This window comes from Brassica oleracea, chromosome C7 (genome assembly GCF_000695525.1).
Source record: "Brassica oleracea var. oleracea cultivar TO1000 chromosome C7, BOL, whole genome shotgun sequence".
Lineage (NCBI taxonomy): Eukaryota > Viridiplantae > Streptophyta > Magnoliopsida > Brassicales > Brassicaceae > Brassica > Brassica oleracea.
The window spans coordinates 46,317,138-46,332,704 of record NC_027754.1 but is presented as its reverse complement, the minus strand read 5'-3'; the positions used below and the strand labels follow the sequence as shown (position 1 = coordinate 46,332,704).

Genomic DNA, 15,567 nt, shown 5'->3' with positions numbered 1-15,567 from the left:
ATTATCTAAAACTGAGGATTTCTTTTATAGTATTAGTAAAACATTTAATATAATTTTACATAATCAACTTCTTCACATCAAACTCACTTGGGTGACTTCTTCTTCTTCATCAAGAACATAAAAATTCTTGGAAAAAATTTCTTCTTTTTCTTTACAGGAATCTCAGGTGGGATTGTGTTTGTTTCAGTTCCACTAGACTCATTTTCTTTCTCCTTTGAACCCTCTAAGCTTCTTTCATGACTTTCCTCTATTTTCACTCCATTTTCAACATTCTTTCTCTTTACTTTGTGTTCTTCTCTCCATTTTCTCAGCTCTTGTTCTACACCTAACTTCCCTTCTTTAGCCTTCTCAGCCTTCTCAGTTACTTCCGCAAGTCTTTCCTTCCTCAAAACCATCTCCTTATTCACTTCTTCCAACTTCTCCAACCTTCTCTTCTCCTCTTCTTTAGCTTCCTCAATCTCACAAACCGCTGCTGCAACCCTTTCTTCTGCCTCTTTAGCACGCTTGCTAAGCTCATAGTACTCCTCTAACGTCAGTGTCACACTATTCTTTTCTTCCAAATCATATTCACTCTCTTGCAACGCCTTGATAGCAGCTAATGCGAACCTCTCTGAAGCCTTAACATCTTCAATTTCTTTCTGAGCTGCAAGTAATCTCCCCTCCATTGCACTTGCTCCAGCCTTTGCTTTCTCTGCTTCTTCTTGAGACTTCCTCAGCTCTTCACTCGCAAGTTTAGCAAATGATTTCGCTTCATCAGCCTCTTGACTTGCTTGCTGCAGCTGCTTTGGTAGCTCCACCATCTCTTCTCTGACTTCCTTTTCCTTGGACTCAACAAGAGCTATCTCGAATCTTGTTATGTCTATCTCAGCTTCTAGTGATGCAACCGCTACTGATGCCATCCCTTCTCTTTGTTTGATTGATTCAAGCGCTGATCTCTCTTTCTCAATTTCAACTCTTAAGGATGATGATGCTACCTTTAAGCATTTCACTTCAGACGTTGCTTTCTCGATATTCACATAGACTTCTTCTAGTTCCTTCTTTGCAGAAGCAACATCTGTTTGGGATACGAAGTTCTTCATCAGTCTTTGAAGTTCTTCAGCTTCTAAATGAGAAGAATGTGCACATTCCAGTGACTCCTTTGTAGCTATCAGCTCTATACTCAGCTCTTCAACTTTCTTCTCAACCTCTTTAGAAGCCAAAACTGCTTCAGCCGCTTCCTTCACAGCCAAATCTTTCTCTCTCACCAAACCATCATGCTCCTTCTGCAGAGTTTGTATCTCTTCCTCGACAGATTCCAGTTCCGAAATTGCAGATGTGTGTCTGGCTTGAGCCACCTCAAGCTGTGCTTTAGCTGCAACGCTGGCTTCACCAGCTACTCCTTGCTCCATCTCCTCAACTCTCATCTTTGCAAGGTCTGAGTCCTGCTTTGCTTGTTTTTCTTCGGTTTCCGCCTTTTCGAGATTAAGCTTCAGCTCTTCTATGAGTCTCTTTGTGCTCTCTAACTCCTCAACAGCTAGCAGTTTTGACATCTCAACAGTCTCTGATTGTTTCTTGTGCTCAGGAATCTGCTCTTCAATCTCTTTGAGTTCTTGTTCCACAAACTTGCGTCTCTGCAACAAAAAAAAAGAAAGTGAGCACAAGTCTAAACGCATAGAAGTCAGATACATATATACACAAAATGATCATTACCTCTAATACTTGCATTTTATGTGCTTTCCAGTCAGTGATTCCTCCAAATTTTGAGACAGCTTCTTTAACTGATTCAATAGGTGATGTTGTGTCAATGGAATCTTTGTAAGAATCAAGACTTTTGGGCGTTTCATTGCTCAATGGTGATGATGATCCGAGTGTTCTTGGAGTTCCAAGGCTTCTTTGGGAAGATAGAGATCTTTTTCTTGTTGTGGTGCCCTCTGATCTATACTTAGTCTTCACCGAAGGCAGACCAATCTCAGAAACAAATACAGGAGTAGTAGTGTTAGAATAAGAAGAAGAATCTTGTGTTTCTTCTGCTTGGCTGCTTGATAAACTGGTGGGAAAAAAAGTGTCATCCATATAAACTTTCCCATTTTGAGTTGAATCTTCATTTGCTTGAGATTGTTGCATTGCTTCATTTGCTTGAGGTTGCTCCAACTCAACAACATTTGATGTTACACTAGGTTCTTCTGGAGGAGGAGATACAACTTCTGTTAATTTCAAATCCTCCATTGGAGGAAGCTAGAAAGGCAAAAAACTTACAAGAGAAATGGTAAAAGAAAGAATCAATAGAGAGGAAAAATGAAGAAAGCAGAGAAGAATTATTGATATTTGAGATTAAGAAGGTTTCTAGACAAAGTAAAGAGAGGTACACAATTCAAAAGTCTATAATTAGTAGAATAGATGTGTGATGAATGATGAACCTGTCCAATTTTAGCTTTGTTTCTATTGTTCATTAATTTATACATTACAGAAGTATAATGTGATGTTTTGTAACATATTTACCGGATATAGGCATTTGATCCTAACTACCACTAATTTGATCCTAACTACCACTAATCGAGATATGTTCTGTTGTATCTCTCTGTTGCATACAACCTGACTCTGCTATTACCAGATCAAAGATTCACTGTCACAACCAGGAGACAAGCATTTGTTGAACATTTTAGAATCTTCACAAGATTGAAAAAGAAATGAAGATTCCTGACTGGACAAGATTCGACAAAAACATGATTCCTGATCCCATATTCACCTTCAACCAGGTGTTGTGGTAAACCCTATGTCTTATAGATACAAACAAACAAAAAGTAGAAACAAAAAAAAACAATCTATACTTGTATACAACTGCCAAAGATGTTAGCATCTTGGTCCGGTACTTCAACTTAGCAAGACTGAACAATGGTAGCACAATATGAGCCAAACTATCCCTCTCCTACTGTCCCCTCAAACTGTCATGTCCAAATGGGCTTTGCTTAAGCCGTTACAACACCTGAAACCCAAAGAACGATAGTAGCCGTTACAAACAACACCTGCGAGTAGAGACAGCGAAGAACCAAGAGAGCTATGAGAATGTTGAAAAGGGAAACGAGTAGAGTAATTCTTTCATAGGAGAGAGAACTCCGCCTCCGGTGATCCCTCCGGTCCATTCTCCTCCACCGTCATCCCTCCATGTTAAAAATATCGATTCTTACCGAACAGCAGACAGTATAAAGCGGTTGTGTGTAGTTAAAACATACTTGTTAAGTACACATTGCTAATTAATTGAAGAAACATGTTGGAGAGTATTTTGCAAAAGACCGTTTTACCCCTGTCTTAACGAACATCGAACATGGTTGGGTAATTAATGCAAACGCGATTAGTTTATGCAAACCAAATTTTACACAAATGACTCTTTTACCCCCTGTCTTAAACTCGACCAAAACAAAAGCTGCGTGTTAGAAAGGATAAAAGCGTCTTTTGAATTTAGTAACACCTAATTAAAATAACCATATATACTCAAAAATCTACAGTAATCTCTGTCCCATAGGTAAACAGCTGGAAAAAAAAAAAGTATGAAAATACTGGTCACCGGCTCTTCTGGTTACTTAGGCGCACGACTCTGCCACGCCCTCCTCCGTCGCGGCCACTCCGTACGCGCCTTAGTCCGCCGCACCAGCGACGTATCCTCCCTGCCTCCGGTAGGCGAATCATTCGAGCTCGCTTACGGTGACGTAACAGACTACTGTTCTTTAACGGAAGCTTGCTCCGGCTGCGAGATCGTCTTCCACGCCGCGGCTCTTGTCGAGCCTTGGCTCCCTGATCCGTCAAAATTCGTTACGGTAAAGCGTTTCTCGCCACATCTTAGGTCTAGATCATAGTGTAACAATGGTGGTTTTGTGAAGCTCAGGTCAACGTTGGTGGACTCAAGAACGTCTTGAAAGCAGTGGAGGAGACAAAGAGTGTACAGAGGGTTATATACACGTCTTCTTTCTTCGCACTTGGGTCTACCGATGGATCTGTTGCTAACGAGGATCAAGTAATGATGATGTGTTCTCGGTTTTCATGAGTTTGTTTTGTCTCTAATTTGCTTTGTTCTTTGAGTAAAGGTTCATAATGAGAGGTTTTTCTGCACGGAGTATGAGAGATCAAAGGCTGCTGCTGATAAGATTGCTATGAATGCTGCGAGTGAAGGCGTTCCGATAGTTTTGCTGTATCCTGGTGTTATCTATGGTCCGGGGAAGCTCACTTCAGGCAATATGGTTGCTAAATTGGTATGATTCTCTTCATGTTCTTTCAATCTTGCTGTGTTAGTATTTCCAAATGTTGTCAGAACATTAAGGTGAGAGTATTTGCACATGTTGTCATTCCAGATTATTGAGCGTTTCAGTGGGAGACTACCTGGATACATCGGCTCCGGGAATGATAAATGCTCCTTCAGCCATGTTGATGATGTTGTGGATGGACATATTGCTGCAATGGAAAAAGGTAGGCTTGGTGAAAGATACTTGCTCACCGGGGAAAACGCTTCTTTTAAGCTTGTCTTTGACATGGCTGCACTCATAACTGGAACCAATAAGCCAAGCTTTAGCATTCCCTTATGGGCTATCGATGCGTACGGATGGTTATCTGTTCTAGTCTCTCGGATTACAGGAAAGCTTCCAGTAATCAGTCCTCCGGTGAGTTTCAGTTACATTCATTAGTTGTTATAAGATTATATATCTTATTTGGCTTAATCATCTTTAAGCTTTAATTTTTTTTTTTTTTTTTTGTGAATGAGCAGTCAGTGAATGTGCTGAGACATCAATGGGCATACTCATGTGACAAGGCTAAGCTGGAACTTGGTTATAACCCTCGGAGTCTAAGGGAAGGTCTGGAGGAGATACTAACTTGGTTGAAGGATTTGGGCCTCATTCATTACTGAAACTAAAATTTTACCTCATAAATAAAATATGTTTTCCTTGGATTTGATGTTTGTTCAATATAACTACAACTCTGTGAAATGTTTTTAATTGCTAATATGGATTATCAGATTTTATCAACTCAAGTTCTGGAACTAGAGTTATCAACTGGAGTATGTATCTCCATATCTTATAAAAGCTCATAAGTCATTTTCTTGGAAAGGTCATGAATCTTTGCACATATTCTTGTAGTGCGACCGATCAGTAGGAAGAGGAATATGTAAATGTGGAAATTTATTTTGCCAATAACTATATGATTACATGTATAAAGTATAAGATCAGAAGATTATTACTAAAGTATCCAATTGATTTATTTGTTCATAATGTGTATGCTCTTTCAGGACATCCACTTATTATAGCTGCATAGCCGTTGGTACATAGTCCTCTTTTCAGTTTATGCTGCTCAACAAAACAAAATAAAGGTCAATAGAGGATTATCTAAGTAGAGGCTTGATGTGTAATGCTAGATAACCATTGCAATATATACCTGTTACAGTCCACACTCTTAGAGAAAGGAACACCCAAGTCAACACCACATTTAGAAGGTAGTTGTTTGGCATTATCATCGTTGATTCCAGGGATTGTATTAGATACACTCTTCAAGCATTGACAAGCTGTTTGTCTTTCTGCCTTCCCAGGCGCAGCGGCTTTTAGGCTATTAAGACCGGCGCAACACGGTTGAGACGGGTTTCCTCCACCTCTTAGATAAGACAAACATGGTGCTAAAAACATGTTTACCTGCGAACATGATATGGCTTCTCCCTCATGATACGCAATCACCACCAAAAGTGTAATCACAAACAGTAACATGGTCTTAGCAGTAAAGTCCCTCATCTTTTTCTTGATAACTTTTTGAGTTTTGGTAACAATGCTTGATGTGTGTTTCTTGATGCGTTGTTTACTATTTTATATGGAGAGTTTTGGGGGAAAAGACGTCATCTACATGTATTTTAAGTGACTTAACTTTTTGCAACTCATGTGTTTAGAGTGGTGCGGAAGTTGGAAATGATAGAAAACTTTGGTTACGAGTATAAGCCTGCAGAAAATAACCGAACTGAATTAGCCGAAAGTACCAAACCAAAAAATTTGGTTTTCAGTTCAATATCTAAGAGTTTTTTTCGATTAAAAACCCATTATTAATTTGGTTTGATAGTCTAGTTCGTTTTTATTTAAAAAGATTATAATCAAAATCCATATTAAAACAGAACAATATCCAAAAGTCGACACCGAATTATTGAAGTAAACCGAAATTACCTGATTTTTTAACCAAACTAAACTAAAATGTAACTTATATAAATATTCAATCCAGTTTGATAGAGTATTTAACAACCAAACCGAATTAAACCTTTTTTTACTCCGTCCAATTCTACAATATCTTATGCCAACCGAACTAATCAAAAACCAAATATATTCGAACCAAACTAACCAAATAAAACCGAACTTGGTTAACCAGCAGCAAATGAAAGGCCGAATAAAAGAGTAAGGCCCAAAAAAAGCCCATAAGATGGGTCCCTTCTTCACTCTTTCTCCTTCGTAGTTACAAGCTTCAGCTTCTCTCTTCTTCTTCTTCTGCGAATCCAAAATGGAGCCATCACTAAAACCCAATCCTTTCCTCTCTTTCTCCTCTTTCCTCCACACCCACTGTAACCGCTTCGCCTCCGACCTCTCCGCCCGATTCGAAGACACCAAACGCTTCGCCGAATCCCTAACCACTCGACGTTTCTCTCCTCCGCCCTTCGCCTCCGTCTCTCAGTCCCCCAAGCCTTCTTCCGCTGGAACCTCTACTGCTACTTTGAACCCATCTCACGTCGCTAAAGCTCTCGCTGGCACGTCGGTCTTCACGGTCAGCAACACCAATAACGAGTTCGTTCTCATCTCGGACCCTACCGGCGAAAAGTCTATCGGTTTGCTCTGTTTCCGACAAGAGGACGCCGAAGCTTTTCTCGCTCAGGTCTGTGCTCTTTATCTTCCTTTTGCTATCACCCCGAAATGGAAAGTTTCTGACTTTATGAGCTTTGGATTCTCTAATATCATCTTTCAGGCGCGCCTCAGGAGAAGAGAGTTGAAAGCCAATGCTAAGGTTGTTCCCATCAATCTGGACCAGGTAGCTCCCAATCCCTATGATAAATTCATCACATCAGTGTAGAAGACATCGTTTGACTGAAACCGTGTTGGAACATTTGAAAACAGGACTATGTCTCTGTTTCTTACGAGTTTATGTGTTTAGGAGTTAAGTCTCAGTTAATTTGTTTATGTCTCGCGTTCATTAACTTGGTTTATAATATGGTAATAGTGTAAGTGTATGTTGAGTTCTTGATCAAAAACGAATAGGGTCTCTCGGAAATAATATCAAGATTAATAGGATTGGAACTTGCAACTACATTTGGAAAACTTTTATGTAGTATTTGTGTGGTCCTCATAGGTACTACATGCATGTGGTGTAGATGAATGCACTCCCATAGGCTTACGTAAGGTTTTGTTAACAGGTGTACTTGTTAAAAGTTGAGGGGATTTCTTTTCGCTTCTTGCCAGACCCAATCCAAATAAAGAACGCTATGGAGGTTTGTTCATGCTACAAGCTTTATAATACACTTCTCCTGCAGTTTTTTATTTGCTAGTTATTTTTTCTCATTTTAGTCTTACTCCAAAGCTACATTTTCTTGTGTTCAGCTCAAATCTTCGAGTAGTAAGAATGGGTTTGATGGAGTTCCGGTATTCCAGGTAATGTTTTCTTTACACATTCTCTTCCTCTGAGATATAAATCATTTGCTTGGCCGTCTATGTTCGCTATGTATTACTGCCTCAGAAGCTTAATAATCATTTGGATGTCTAGTCTATGCTCCTACAATATGTCTGCTATAAAAAAGAAATTTTGTGTTTGTGCTATGTCTTCACTTGATTTCCATCTCTCGTATCTGCAGTCTGAGCTTCTTGTTGTGAGGAAAAAGAATAAACGTTACTGCCCTGTATATTTCAGTAAGGTTGGTTAATTTCTTCTCGCACTTTGAACAATACTAATAAAATTTCTCAATGAAAAAGGCGATCTAGATATATTTTTTTTAGTGTTGTTGATAATCAGTTCTACTTGTGACCATTTTCAGGAAGATATAGAGAAGGAACTTTCAAAGTATACAAGAGCGTCAAGAGCAGATCAACAAATTATGGTAATGATTCCTAGCTAACTTTGTACTTGATAGGCCAGTGATAATATTCTTCGCCTTGATTTAAGAAACATGTGGTTGACTAAAGAGTGGGAGTAGCTGCGTTGGAAGCATTAGTGGTTTTTACCATCGACTCATACGCCATGGAACTAATAATCTTGTCCTTTCACAGGTTGGGAGTTTGGAAGATGTCTTGAGGAAAATGGAGGTAACTATCATTCTTTGTGTAAAGAATTTTTTTTTTAAAAATACGAATGCAGAAAATGAGTGATCTAATAGAATGTGAATTGAATGAACAAATGTAGAGGAGCGAGAAGAATTCAGGTTGGGAAGATGTAATATTCATTCCACCAGGAAGAAGTTATGCACAACACATGCAGGAGGTGATCAAAGAGTAAACAAAGATGAGAGACACTGTATGTAGTTTTCATTTGATAAAATAAAAACAACTTGTCTTGAGATTTTGCAATATTATCATTGCCCAAAGAGCTCAACGCACTTTCAGTTATCGTTTTTCTTTTCCTCTCTTACTCTCAAGTCTTAACAAACCATTAATTCTCTTGGTTCTTACATACCAGAACGTAAAGTTGTTTGTATGGATAAAAAATGGTAAATGGTAAATGGTATGTTGGTTTAAGATTACGAAGCTGTAATCCATTTATTATTGGGTTTGATGATCCATGAAACACTTGTTTTGGTACCAAAACGCCTGGTGTCACAAAACAATGATTCATTGAGCATTTCATAACTTTTTGGATTATACTTATTATTTTATTTCTAAAACTTAAAGTGGTATTTTTCACTAAAACCCTTTAAAAATATTCAGTCTCAAGAACCCCACTCCACATTGGCTCGGTGGCTAGGAGAAGAAGATGGAAGAGAACTGCGAAGATTGCATGAGATGGGAAGAACAACTCTACTGGAATCATTTTCAAACCGTCCATTTCTCTCAGCTCCTCCTTCCTGGCTTTCACAATCTCCTTGTGCGTTGATCTTGAAACCACTCTCCTTCTTCTTAGTTGTAGAAACACGTTACAGAGCTTAACAGTTCTGATATTGATACAGTCCTTTCTCTTTAGTTCTTGAGGCTTTAAGTTATTAGAATTCTCTGTTTACATCAAAATCATCATTTTGAGTTTGATCCTTTTGTATATAATCTTGCAGGCCATACCTAAAAAGTTTTCCACATATTGCAAAAGAAAACTACCCAAGATTGTAACACTCAAAAGTCCAAGCGGCGCTAAATACAACGTGGGGTTAGAGGAAGATGATGAAAAGACTCTGGCTTTTCGCTGTGGGTGGGACAAGTTTGTGAAAGATCATTCTCTCCATGAGAGTGATCTGTTAGTCTTCAAGTTCAACGGATCATCTGAGTTTGAAGTGCTGATCTTCGATGGAGACACCTTATGCGAGAAACCCACTTCTTATTTCGTCAGAAAATGTGGACATGCAGAGAAGACCAGCAGAGCTACAGATTTCACTGCAACCTCTTCAAGATCTCCTAAGAGACACATTAACATCCCTGATGATGTTGAAACCACAGTGAACCAGCAGGGACCTGTAAAAGTATCTCCAGTTGGTAATGAGCTAGATGATCTCATTGATATTGATACAATGTTACCTCAGACTGGTATTGAGCAAGAGGAACATAGTAACTCTGACATTGACACAGACTCTGGCCAGCTTCCTGTAATATCTCCAACTAGTAAAGGGCCCATCAGTGAAGGGAAGTATCCCATTGGTGTTTTTAAGAAGATGCGAGGACAAATAAGTATCAATGATCTCAATCGTAAAGCTGGTATGAACTACTTCCCTTTTCTTACTTAGTGATTACACCTTGCTGTAGTTTCCAAGTAATTCATCTGATTGAAGTGCTTAGGATTAGAGTTTCAGGCCTCATACTAGCCATGAGCCATGGTTAATCTGTCTTGAAAGTTTACTAGGTGGAATGAGTACATATATATTTATTAGTAGATTCCATTTTATTTTCCATGCATCTAGTTACTAATATGCAGCAGCCCTTATTCAACTTATTTAGATGTTGAAATGATTCCAGGTGGTAGCAGAAAAAGAGTAGGTGAGACTAACAAAAAGAAAGCCTTATCTCTGGCTAAAAGAGCCGTTTCGACGAAAGGTTTCTTGGTGGTCATGAAACGCTCTCATGTGGTATCAAAGTGTTTCCTGGTAATTAATTAAATTTTATAGTGTTTAAATCTCCTTTGAATCTCTCAGTTATTAGCAGGAGTGCCAAAACTCTCTTTGCTTATATTTTTTTTTCAAAAATAAACAGTATGTCCCTGTCCAATGGAGCGCTAGGAACATGTCTCGTGAACCTCAGGATGTAGTGATGCAGGTGGGTGAAACAAAATGGCAGTTGAAGTTTAAACATTACGGATCTAAAGGTCGTGGTGGGGTTTCAGTGGGGTGGAAGAAGTTTGTAAGAGACAACAACTTGTGTGAAGGTGATGTTTGTGTGTTTGAGCCAACCAAGCCCGAGGCTAAACCGTTTCATCTCGATGTTTATATCTTTCGTGCTGCAGAAGCGGAGAGTAGCAACAACACCACAAGTGAATAACCAAAGCAAGAATGGTTACTATACCATGTACATAAGGTTAACGTAAGAATGTATATGTGTTGTAGTTTTTCTCATAATGCTTCTAGTGAAAGCCTTTTTGTCGTTTTGTTGTCTTATGAAGTGTAGCAAACTTGCAATGTTACAAGAATCTTGTGTAGGGTGTAAGTATAAACAAACGGAAGTGTGTTTTTTTTTTCTTGTTGTGATTGGGATGTTCACATTAACTAAACCGAAATGAACCGAATCTGTCTATCTGTTGGTTCGGTTTTTTGTAGAACAAAATAACCGATTGGTTTAGTAAAATTCTCTTTAATTTTCAACGGCTCTTTGAGAAATATAGCCGTTACACACTTTCCGATTAGAGAATTGGGAACAGGCGAAAACCTAAATAAACTCCACAGCCTTCGTACTATAAATAAACCCCAAAAGCTCACACTTTTCACCATCAAAAATCAATCTGCTCTCATCACCCAACCAACAACTCTTCACTCTCTCACTGCTCGAATTCACTGCTTTATTTGATTTAATTTCGTTTGATTGAGATCTTGCTAGTAATCCGTTTCGTATATCATCGCCATCTTGCTCTCTGTTTCTTTGTGTCTTTGTGTCTTTGTGTTTTGTGCTAACAATGGATGCAGGTATGAACACATCTACGCACTTGAAGGCTCAAGCTCGTTGCCCTCTTCAAGAACACTTCCTTCCCCGTAAAAACTCCAAGGAAAATGTAAGTTTGGTCTCTCTTCAATTGCTTCACAATCGATAACATTAGGGTTCCGATTTGCTGATTTCATCTCTGCCATTAAGAATCAGGGCTTAGCATAAGACAAAGATCATAGCTTTCAATGTGTTGTTTCGATCTATTATAAGATCAGTGGATTCTGATTGATTTGGTTTTGTTATTCTATCAGCTGGACAGATTCATACCAAACAGATCAGCTATGGACTTCGATTACGCTCACTACGCTCTCACGGAAGGAAACAAAGGTAAAGATCAGGTAAGCTCACCATCCAGGGAGGCTTACAGGAAGCAACTCGCTGAGACGATGAACCTGAACCACACCAGGATCCTCGCCTTCAGGAACAAACCTCAAGCTCCTGTTGACTTGCTTCCCACCGACCACTCTGCTTCTCTTCCCCACCAACCCAAATCCGTTAAGCCAAGAAGATACATTCCTCAGGTAAAAAAGAAAAGATCTTTAACTTGTTTGTTTTGAAATTTGTTGTTGATCTCTCTTGTTTGAAACTTTAATAGACTTCTGAGAGGACATTGGACGCGCCTGACATTGTTGACGACTTCTACCTCAACTTGCTTGACTGGGGAAGTGCTAATGTCTTGGCCATTGCTTTGGGACACACTGTTTATCTCTGGGATGCTTCCACTGGTTCCACTTCTGAGCTTGTCACTATTGATGAGGAGAAAGGACCAGTGACGAGTATCAACTGGGCGCCTGATGGTCGTCATGTTGCTGTTGGACTCAACAACTCCGAAGTCCAGCTGTGGGATTCTGGATCCAACCGTCAAGTAAACTACACAATCTCCTCTCTCTTCTGTTTGAGATTAAATGTTTGTCTTAGCCTTTTACTGTTTTATTGCAGCTGAGAACATTGAAGGGTTGCCACCAGTCTAGAGTAGGATCATTGGCGTGGAACAACCACATCCTCACAACGGGAGGGATGGACGGACAGATCGTCAACAACGACGTGCGCATCAGATCACACGTCGTGGAGACTTATAGGGGCCACACTCAAGAGGTTTGCGGGCTCAAGTGGTCAGGATCCGGACAGCAGCTAGCGAGCGGCGGCAACGACAATGTGGTGCACATATGGGACCGTTCTGTGGCCTCCTCGAACTCGACCACGCAGTGGCTTCACAGGCTTGAGGAGCATACGTCTGCTGTGAAGGCTCTTGCGTGGTGCCCTTTCCAGGCGAATTTGCTGGCGACCGGCGGCGGTGGGGGAGATAGGACGATTAAGTTCTGGAACACTCACACGGGGGCTTGCTTGAACTCGGTGGACACTGGCTCTCAAGTTTGTTCGTTGTTGTGGAGTAAGAATGAAAGGGAGTTGCTTAGCTCGCACGGGTTTACGCAGAACCAGCTTACGTTGTGGAAGTACCCGTCGATGGTGAAGATGGCTGAGCTCACTGGGCATACGTCAAGAGTTCTATATATGGCCCAGGTAAATAGATAATCTTGATTATTAAGTTCTATTTATATAGATGCTGAGAGTGGTTTGAGTTCTGAGAACTTGTGTTATTTGTCTGTGTTTTTCTACAGAGTCCAGATGGTTGTACCGTAGCTTCAGCAGCAGGAGACGAGACTTTGAGGTTCTGGAATGTTTTCGGAGTACCAGAGACGGCCAAAAAAGCAGCTCCAAAAGCAGTCCACGAGCCATTTTCTCATGTGAACCGTATTCGTTGAAGAAACTGTGAAGGAAGAAGAAGACTTAACAACAACAAAGAAAGTCGACCTGGTTTTGATTGACATGATATTTTCATTTTCATTTTTTGGGATTCATTCTTCATGAACTGTCTGGACAAAGTGCATATATAATATTTGATTGTATAGTTTTTAAACAGAAAGATTATCTCTTCTTACACTCTTATCCTTAGAACATGATTATTAGCAGGTTCTTAGGGTAGGCTTCTTACCGGAATATAAGAACTCATCTTTTAATTTTTAACTAAAAAAGCTAAGAACCGGCTCTTAAAACAAAATAAGAGCCGATTCTCAATTTTTTTAATTAAAATTTAAGAAATGGTTTATTATATTCCGATAAGAACTTCACCTTAAAACCCCCAATAATGCTTACCAATAATAACTTAACTTATACACATGATCTACTAGTTAACATGATTCAAGTTTCCGAATGTAAATCACACTTATATGTACTCTTTACTCGTAAGAAAAGATAGAAAGGAGAGAATACATGTGTCACGTGACGGCAAAAGCATCAGTTAACTATTATTTACCAAACAAACCTTAGACAGTTTCCATAATTATAATTTAACCCAAAAGTCTACCAATTGCTCCATTTCAACCCAGAGGATAAAGATTCGTTCTGTTCTTTTGTCCTTAAATCCTAGACCACCGGCGCAAAGAGATGGGATTAGAGATAGAACAGGTAGTGTCTCAATTTTGATATATAAAAGCAGTTCTCCTTGATTCCAATTCGAAGCTGAATATGGATTCTCTCACAGGTTACGTCGCAAACGTATAGTCTGGATGCAAATCTATGCTTGCTTCGTCTCTACCAGGTACCTCTCTCTTTGCTCTTCATAAGGAAGATCAAACCTGTTCAAAGAGTTTTAGCTTTTTCTAATGTTTACTGTGTGTGGTGGATATTGTTTTACCTTTGTGTAGTTTGAGCCTGAGCGTATGAATACTCATGTTGTGGCTCGTATCTTGATCAAGGTATAGTAGTGGCTTACGATCAATTAACAATGTATAGTATGATCAATTACTCTCTTATGTGATTTTGTTTTCTCTTTTTGAAGGCTCTTATGGCTATGCCAACTCCAGACTTCAGTCTTTGCCTCTTCTTGATTCCCGAACGAGTGGTAATTGTTCTTTCACTTCATTTTGGGTTGATTTTTGAGCTGATTCATTGCCAATAATACAGAGATTTTAGACTTATCAAATGTTTATTCAGTTGTTGATGACTGACGACAACTGAACTAGATTGAGTTATTTGATTTAGATGAAGTTTTGAGTGTCGACCTTTTGGATTCGTGAGAGTTTATAGATGCTTTTATTCTTGGATTGTGTGTTTTCAGCAAATGGAGGAGCAGTTCAAGGCACTCATTGTTCTCTCCCACTACCTTGAGGTATGCAAACATCAATGTTAGTTGAGACTTGAGAGCCGACAAAGATGTCTATTGAGTGATTTTAGAAAACTTGTTTTGCTCTTGTAGACTGGGAGGTTCCAACAGTTTTGGGATGAAGCTGCCAAGAACCGTCACTTTCTCGAGTCTGTTCCAGGTACATCAATTTTCTGAATCATAAATATAAGTCGTCTAGTAGTAACAAAGTTCTGGATCTATATTAGTTACTTAGGGATAAATCAATCGTCTAGAAATGCTGGCACACATTAAAAAGTAATGACTTGCTTTATGTCTATTTATTTTATGATTTTCTGCTGGTGTCTTATATGTGCAGGTTTTGAGGAAGCTATCCAAAGCATATGCAAGTCACCTTCTTAGCTTAAGCTACCAAAAGCTTCCAAGATCTGTTCTTGCCGAGGTATGATGTTGAGTTTATTATTCTTGACCCATTGCCTGCATTTCACCATAGGATAATCAAATTGTAGAGCTGTGGATGTAGAAGTATCTCACTTTTGATAATTCTCTGTTACGTATTTCACACCCTAGTTATGGTAATCTATCCTTTTGGATGACCTTTGCTTGTCGGGTAAGTTCCCTTGCTCATTAGTTATGAACATTTTTTACACAGGCTGTTAAACATGGATGGTGCATCTCTGGACAAGTTCATTGAGCACCAAGTGGCTAACAGTGGATGGATTCTTGAGAAAGAAAATGGAAGTATCGTCTTACCGCAGAATGAATTTAACCATCCGGAGCTAAAGAAAAACGCAGGTGAGAATGTTCCCTTGGAACACATCGCCCGCATCTTCCCCATCCTTGGTTGAACCAAAGTGTGATGACTGCAAACGTTTTTTTTTTGTCTTTCAACAATACTTAAAAGACTGTAAATTGATTTTGGCATTTACCTGCCTTATTTATTACATTTCTGCTCATATCAAATGATCCTTAATGCTATATATTTATGTAATTTTTGGATATTTTTGTCTGAAATTGCAATAAACAAAGGTTATCTGACTTGAATGTGTACTAGTGTCCCTTTTTTTTTTTTTTTTTTTTTTTTTCTTCCCTTTGAACCAAGATTTTTGAATTCTCACAAGT

At 39.2% G+C, this 15,567-nt stretch overlaps 7 protein-coding genes across 8 annotated transcripts; 5 read left to right on the top strand and 2 right to left on the bottom strand.

The window, feature by feature from the left end:
- Positions 1-83: 83 nt before the first annotated feature.
- On the bottom strand, positions 84-2,249 carry LOC106303449 (protein WEAK CHLOROPLAST MOVEMENT UNDER BLUE LIGHT-like 1). Its single transcript, XM_013739714.1, has 2 exons — positions 1,690-2,249; positions 84-1,610 (listed from the first exon to the last, which is right to left on the bottom strand). The coding sequence occupies exons 1-2, from the start codon at positions 2,203-2,205 to the stop codon at positions 84-86; spliced, it is 2,043 nt and encodes a 680-aa protein (XP_013595168.1). The 5' UTR covers positions 2,206-2,249.
- Positions 2,250-3,490: 1,241 nt separating this feature from the next.
- Positions 3,491-4,991, top strand: LOC106302011 (putative dihydroflavonol-4-reductase). The gene is made up of 5 exons (XM_013738517.1): positions 3,491-3,791; positions 3,860-3,988; positions 4,059-4,223; positions 4,323-4,628; positions 4,733-4,991. The coding sequence occupies exons 1-5, from the start codon at positions 3,525-3,527 to the stop codon at positions 4,871-4,873; spliced, it is 1,008 nt and encodes a 335-aa protein (XP_013593971.1). The 5' UTR covers positions 3,491-3,524; the 3' UTR covers positions 4,874-4,991.
- Positions 4,992-5,127: 136 nt separating this feature from the next.
- Positions 5,128-5,807, bottom strand: LOC106302012 (non-specific lipid-transfer protein 11). The gene is made up of 2 exons (XM_013738518.1): positions 5,398-5,807; positions 5,128-5,309 (listed from the first exon to the last, which is right to left on the bottom strand). The coding sequence occupies exons 1-2, from the start codon at positions 5,742-5,744 to the stop codon at positions 5,300-5,302; spliced, it is 357 nt and encodes a 118-aa protein (XP_013593972.1). The 5' UTR covers positions 5,745-5,807; the 3' UTR covers positions 5,128-5,299.
- A 636-nt stretch (positions 5,808-6,443) lies between these two features.
- LOC106303614 (protein TIC 22, chloroplastic) lies at positions 6,444-8,584 on the top strand. Its single transcript, XM_013739902.1, has 8 exons — positions 6,444-6,861; positions 6,952-7,014; positions 7,397-7,471; positions 7,581-7,631; positions 7,832-7,891; positions 8,012-8,074; positions 8,244-8,279; positions 8,377-8,584. The coding sequence occupies exons 1-8, from the start codon at positions 6,493-6,495 to the stop codon at positions 8,467-8,469; spliced, it is 810 nt and encodes a 269-aa protein (XP_013595356.1). The 5' UTR covers positions 6,444-6,492; the 3' UTR covers positions 8,470-8,584.
- A 314-nt stretch (positions 8,585-8,898) lies between these two features.
- Positions 8,899-10,798, top strand: LOC106305353 (B3 domain-containing protein REM16). Its single transcript, XM_013741732.1, has 4 exons — positions 8,899-9,054; positions 9,236-9,869; positions 10,128-10,255; positions 10,362-10,798. Exons 1-4 carry the CDS (start codon positions 8,944-8,946, stop codon positions 10,644-10,646), a joined length of 1,158 nt encoding a protein of 385 aa, XP_013597186.1. The 5' UTR covers positions 8,899-8,943; the 3' UTR covers positions 10,647-10,798.
- Positions 10,799-11,083: 285 nt separating this feature from the next.
- On the top strand, positions 11,084-13,224 carry LOC106302147 (cell division cycle 20.2, cofactor of APC complex-like). The gene is made up of 5 exons (XM_013738674.1): positions 11,084-11,370; positions 11,555-11,824; positions 11,899-12,168; positions 12,243-12,824; positions 12,923-13,224. Exons 1-5 carry the CDS (start codon positions 11,275-11,277, stop codon positions 13,064-13,066), a joined length of 1,362 nt encoding a protein of 453 aa, XP_013594128.1. The 5' UTR covers positions 11,084-11,274; the 3' UTR covers positions 13,067-13,224.
- A 479-nt stretch (positions 13,225-13,703) lies between these two features.
- LOC106304431 (eukaryotic translation initiation factor 3 subunit K) lies at positions 13,704-15,403 on the top strand. Of its 2 annotated transcripts, none has more exons than XR_001262743.1 (8): positions 13,704-13,769; positions 13,846-13,902; positions 14,009-14,059; positions 14,143-14,205; positions 14,422-14,472; positions 14,538-14,626; positions 14,804-14,887; positions 15,098-15,403. XR_001262743.1 is itself a non-coding variant. In XM_013740849.1 (8 exons), exons 1-7 carry the CDS (start codon positions 13,749-13,751, stop codon positions 14,845-14,847), a joined length of 354 nt encoding a protein of 117 aa, XP_013596303.1. In that variant the 5' UTR covers positions 13,717-13,748; the 3' UTR covers positions 14,848-14,887; positions 15,098-15,403. The 2 variants fall into 2 exon arrangements, 1 of the variants encoding a protein (XP_013596303.1); XM_013740849.1 differs by having other exon boundaries at positions 13,717-13,769; positions 14,560-14,626.
- The last annotated feature ends 164 nt before the right edge of the window (positions 15,404-15,567 follow it).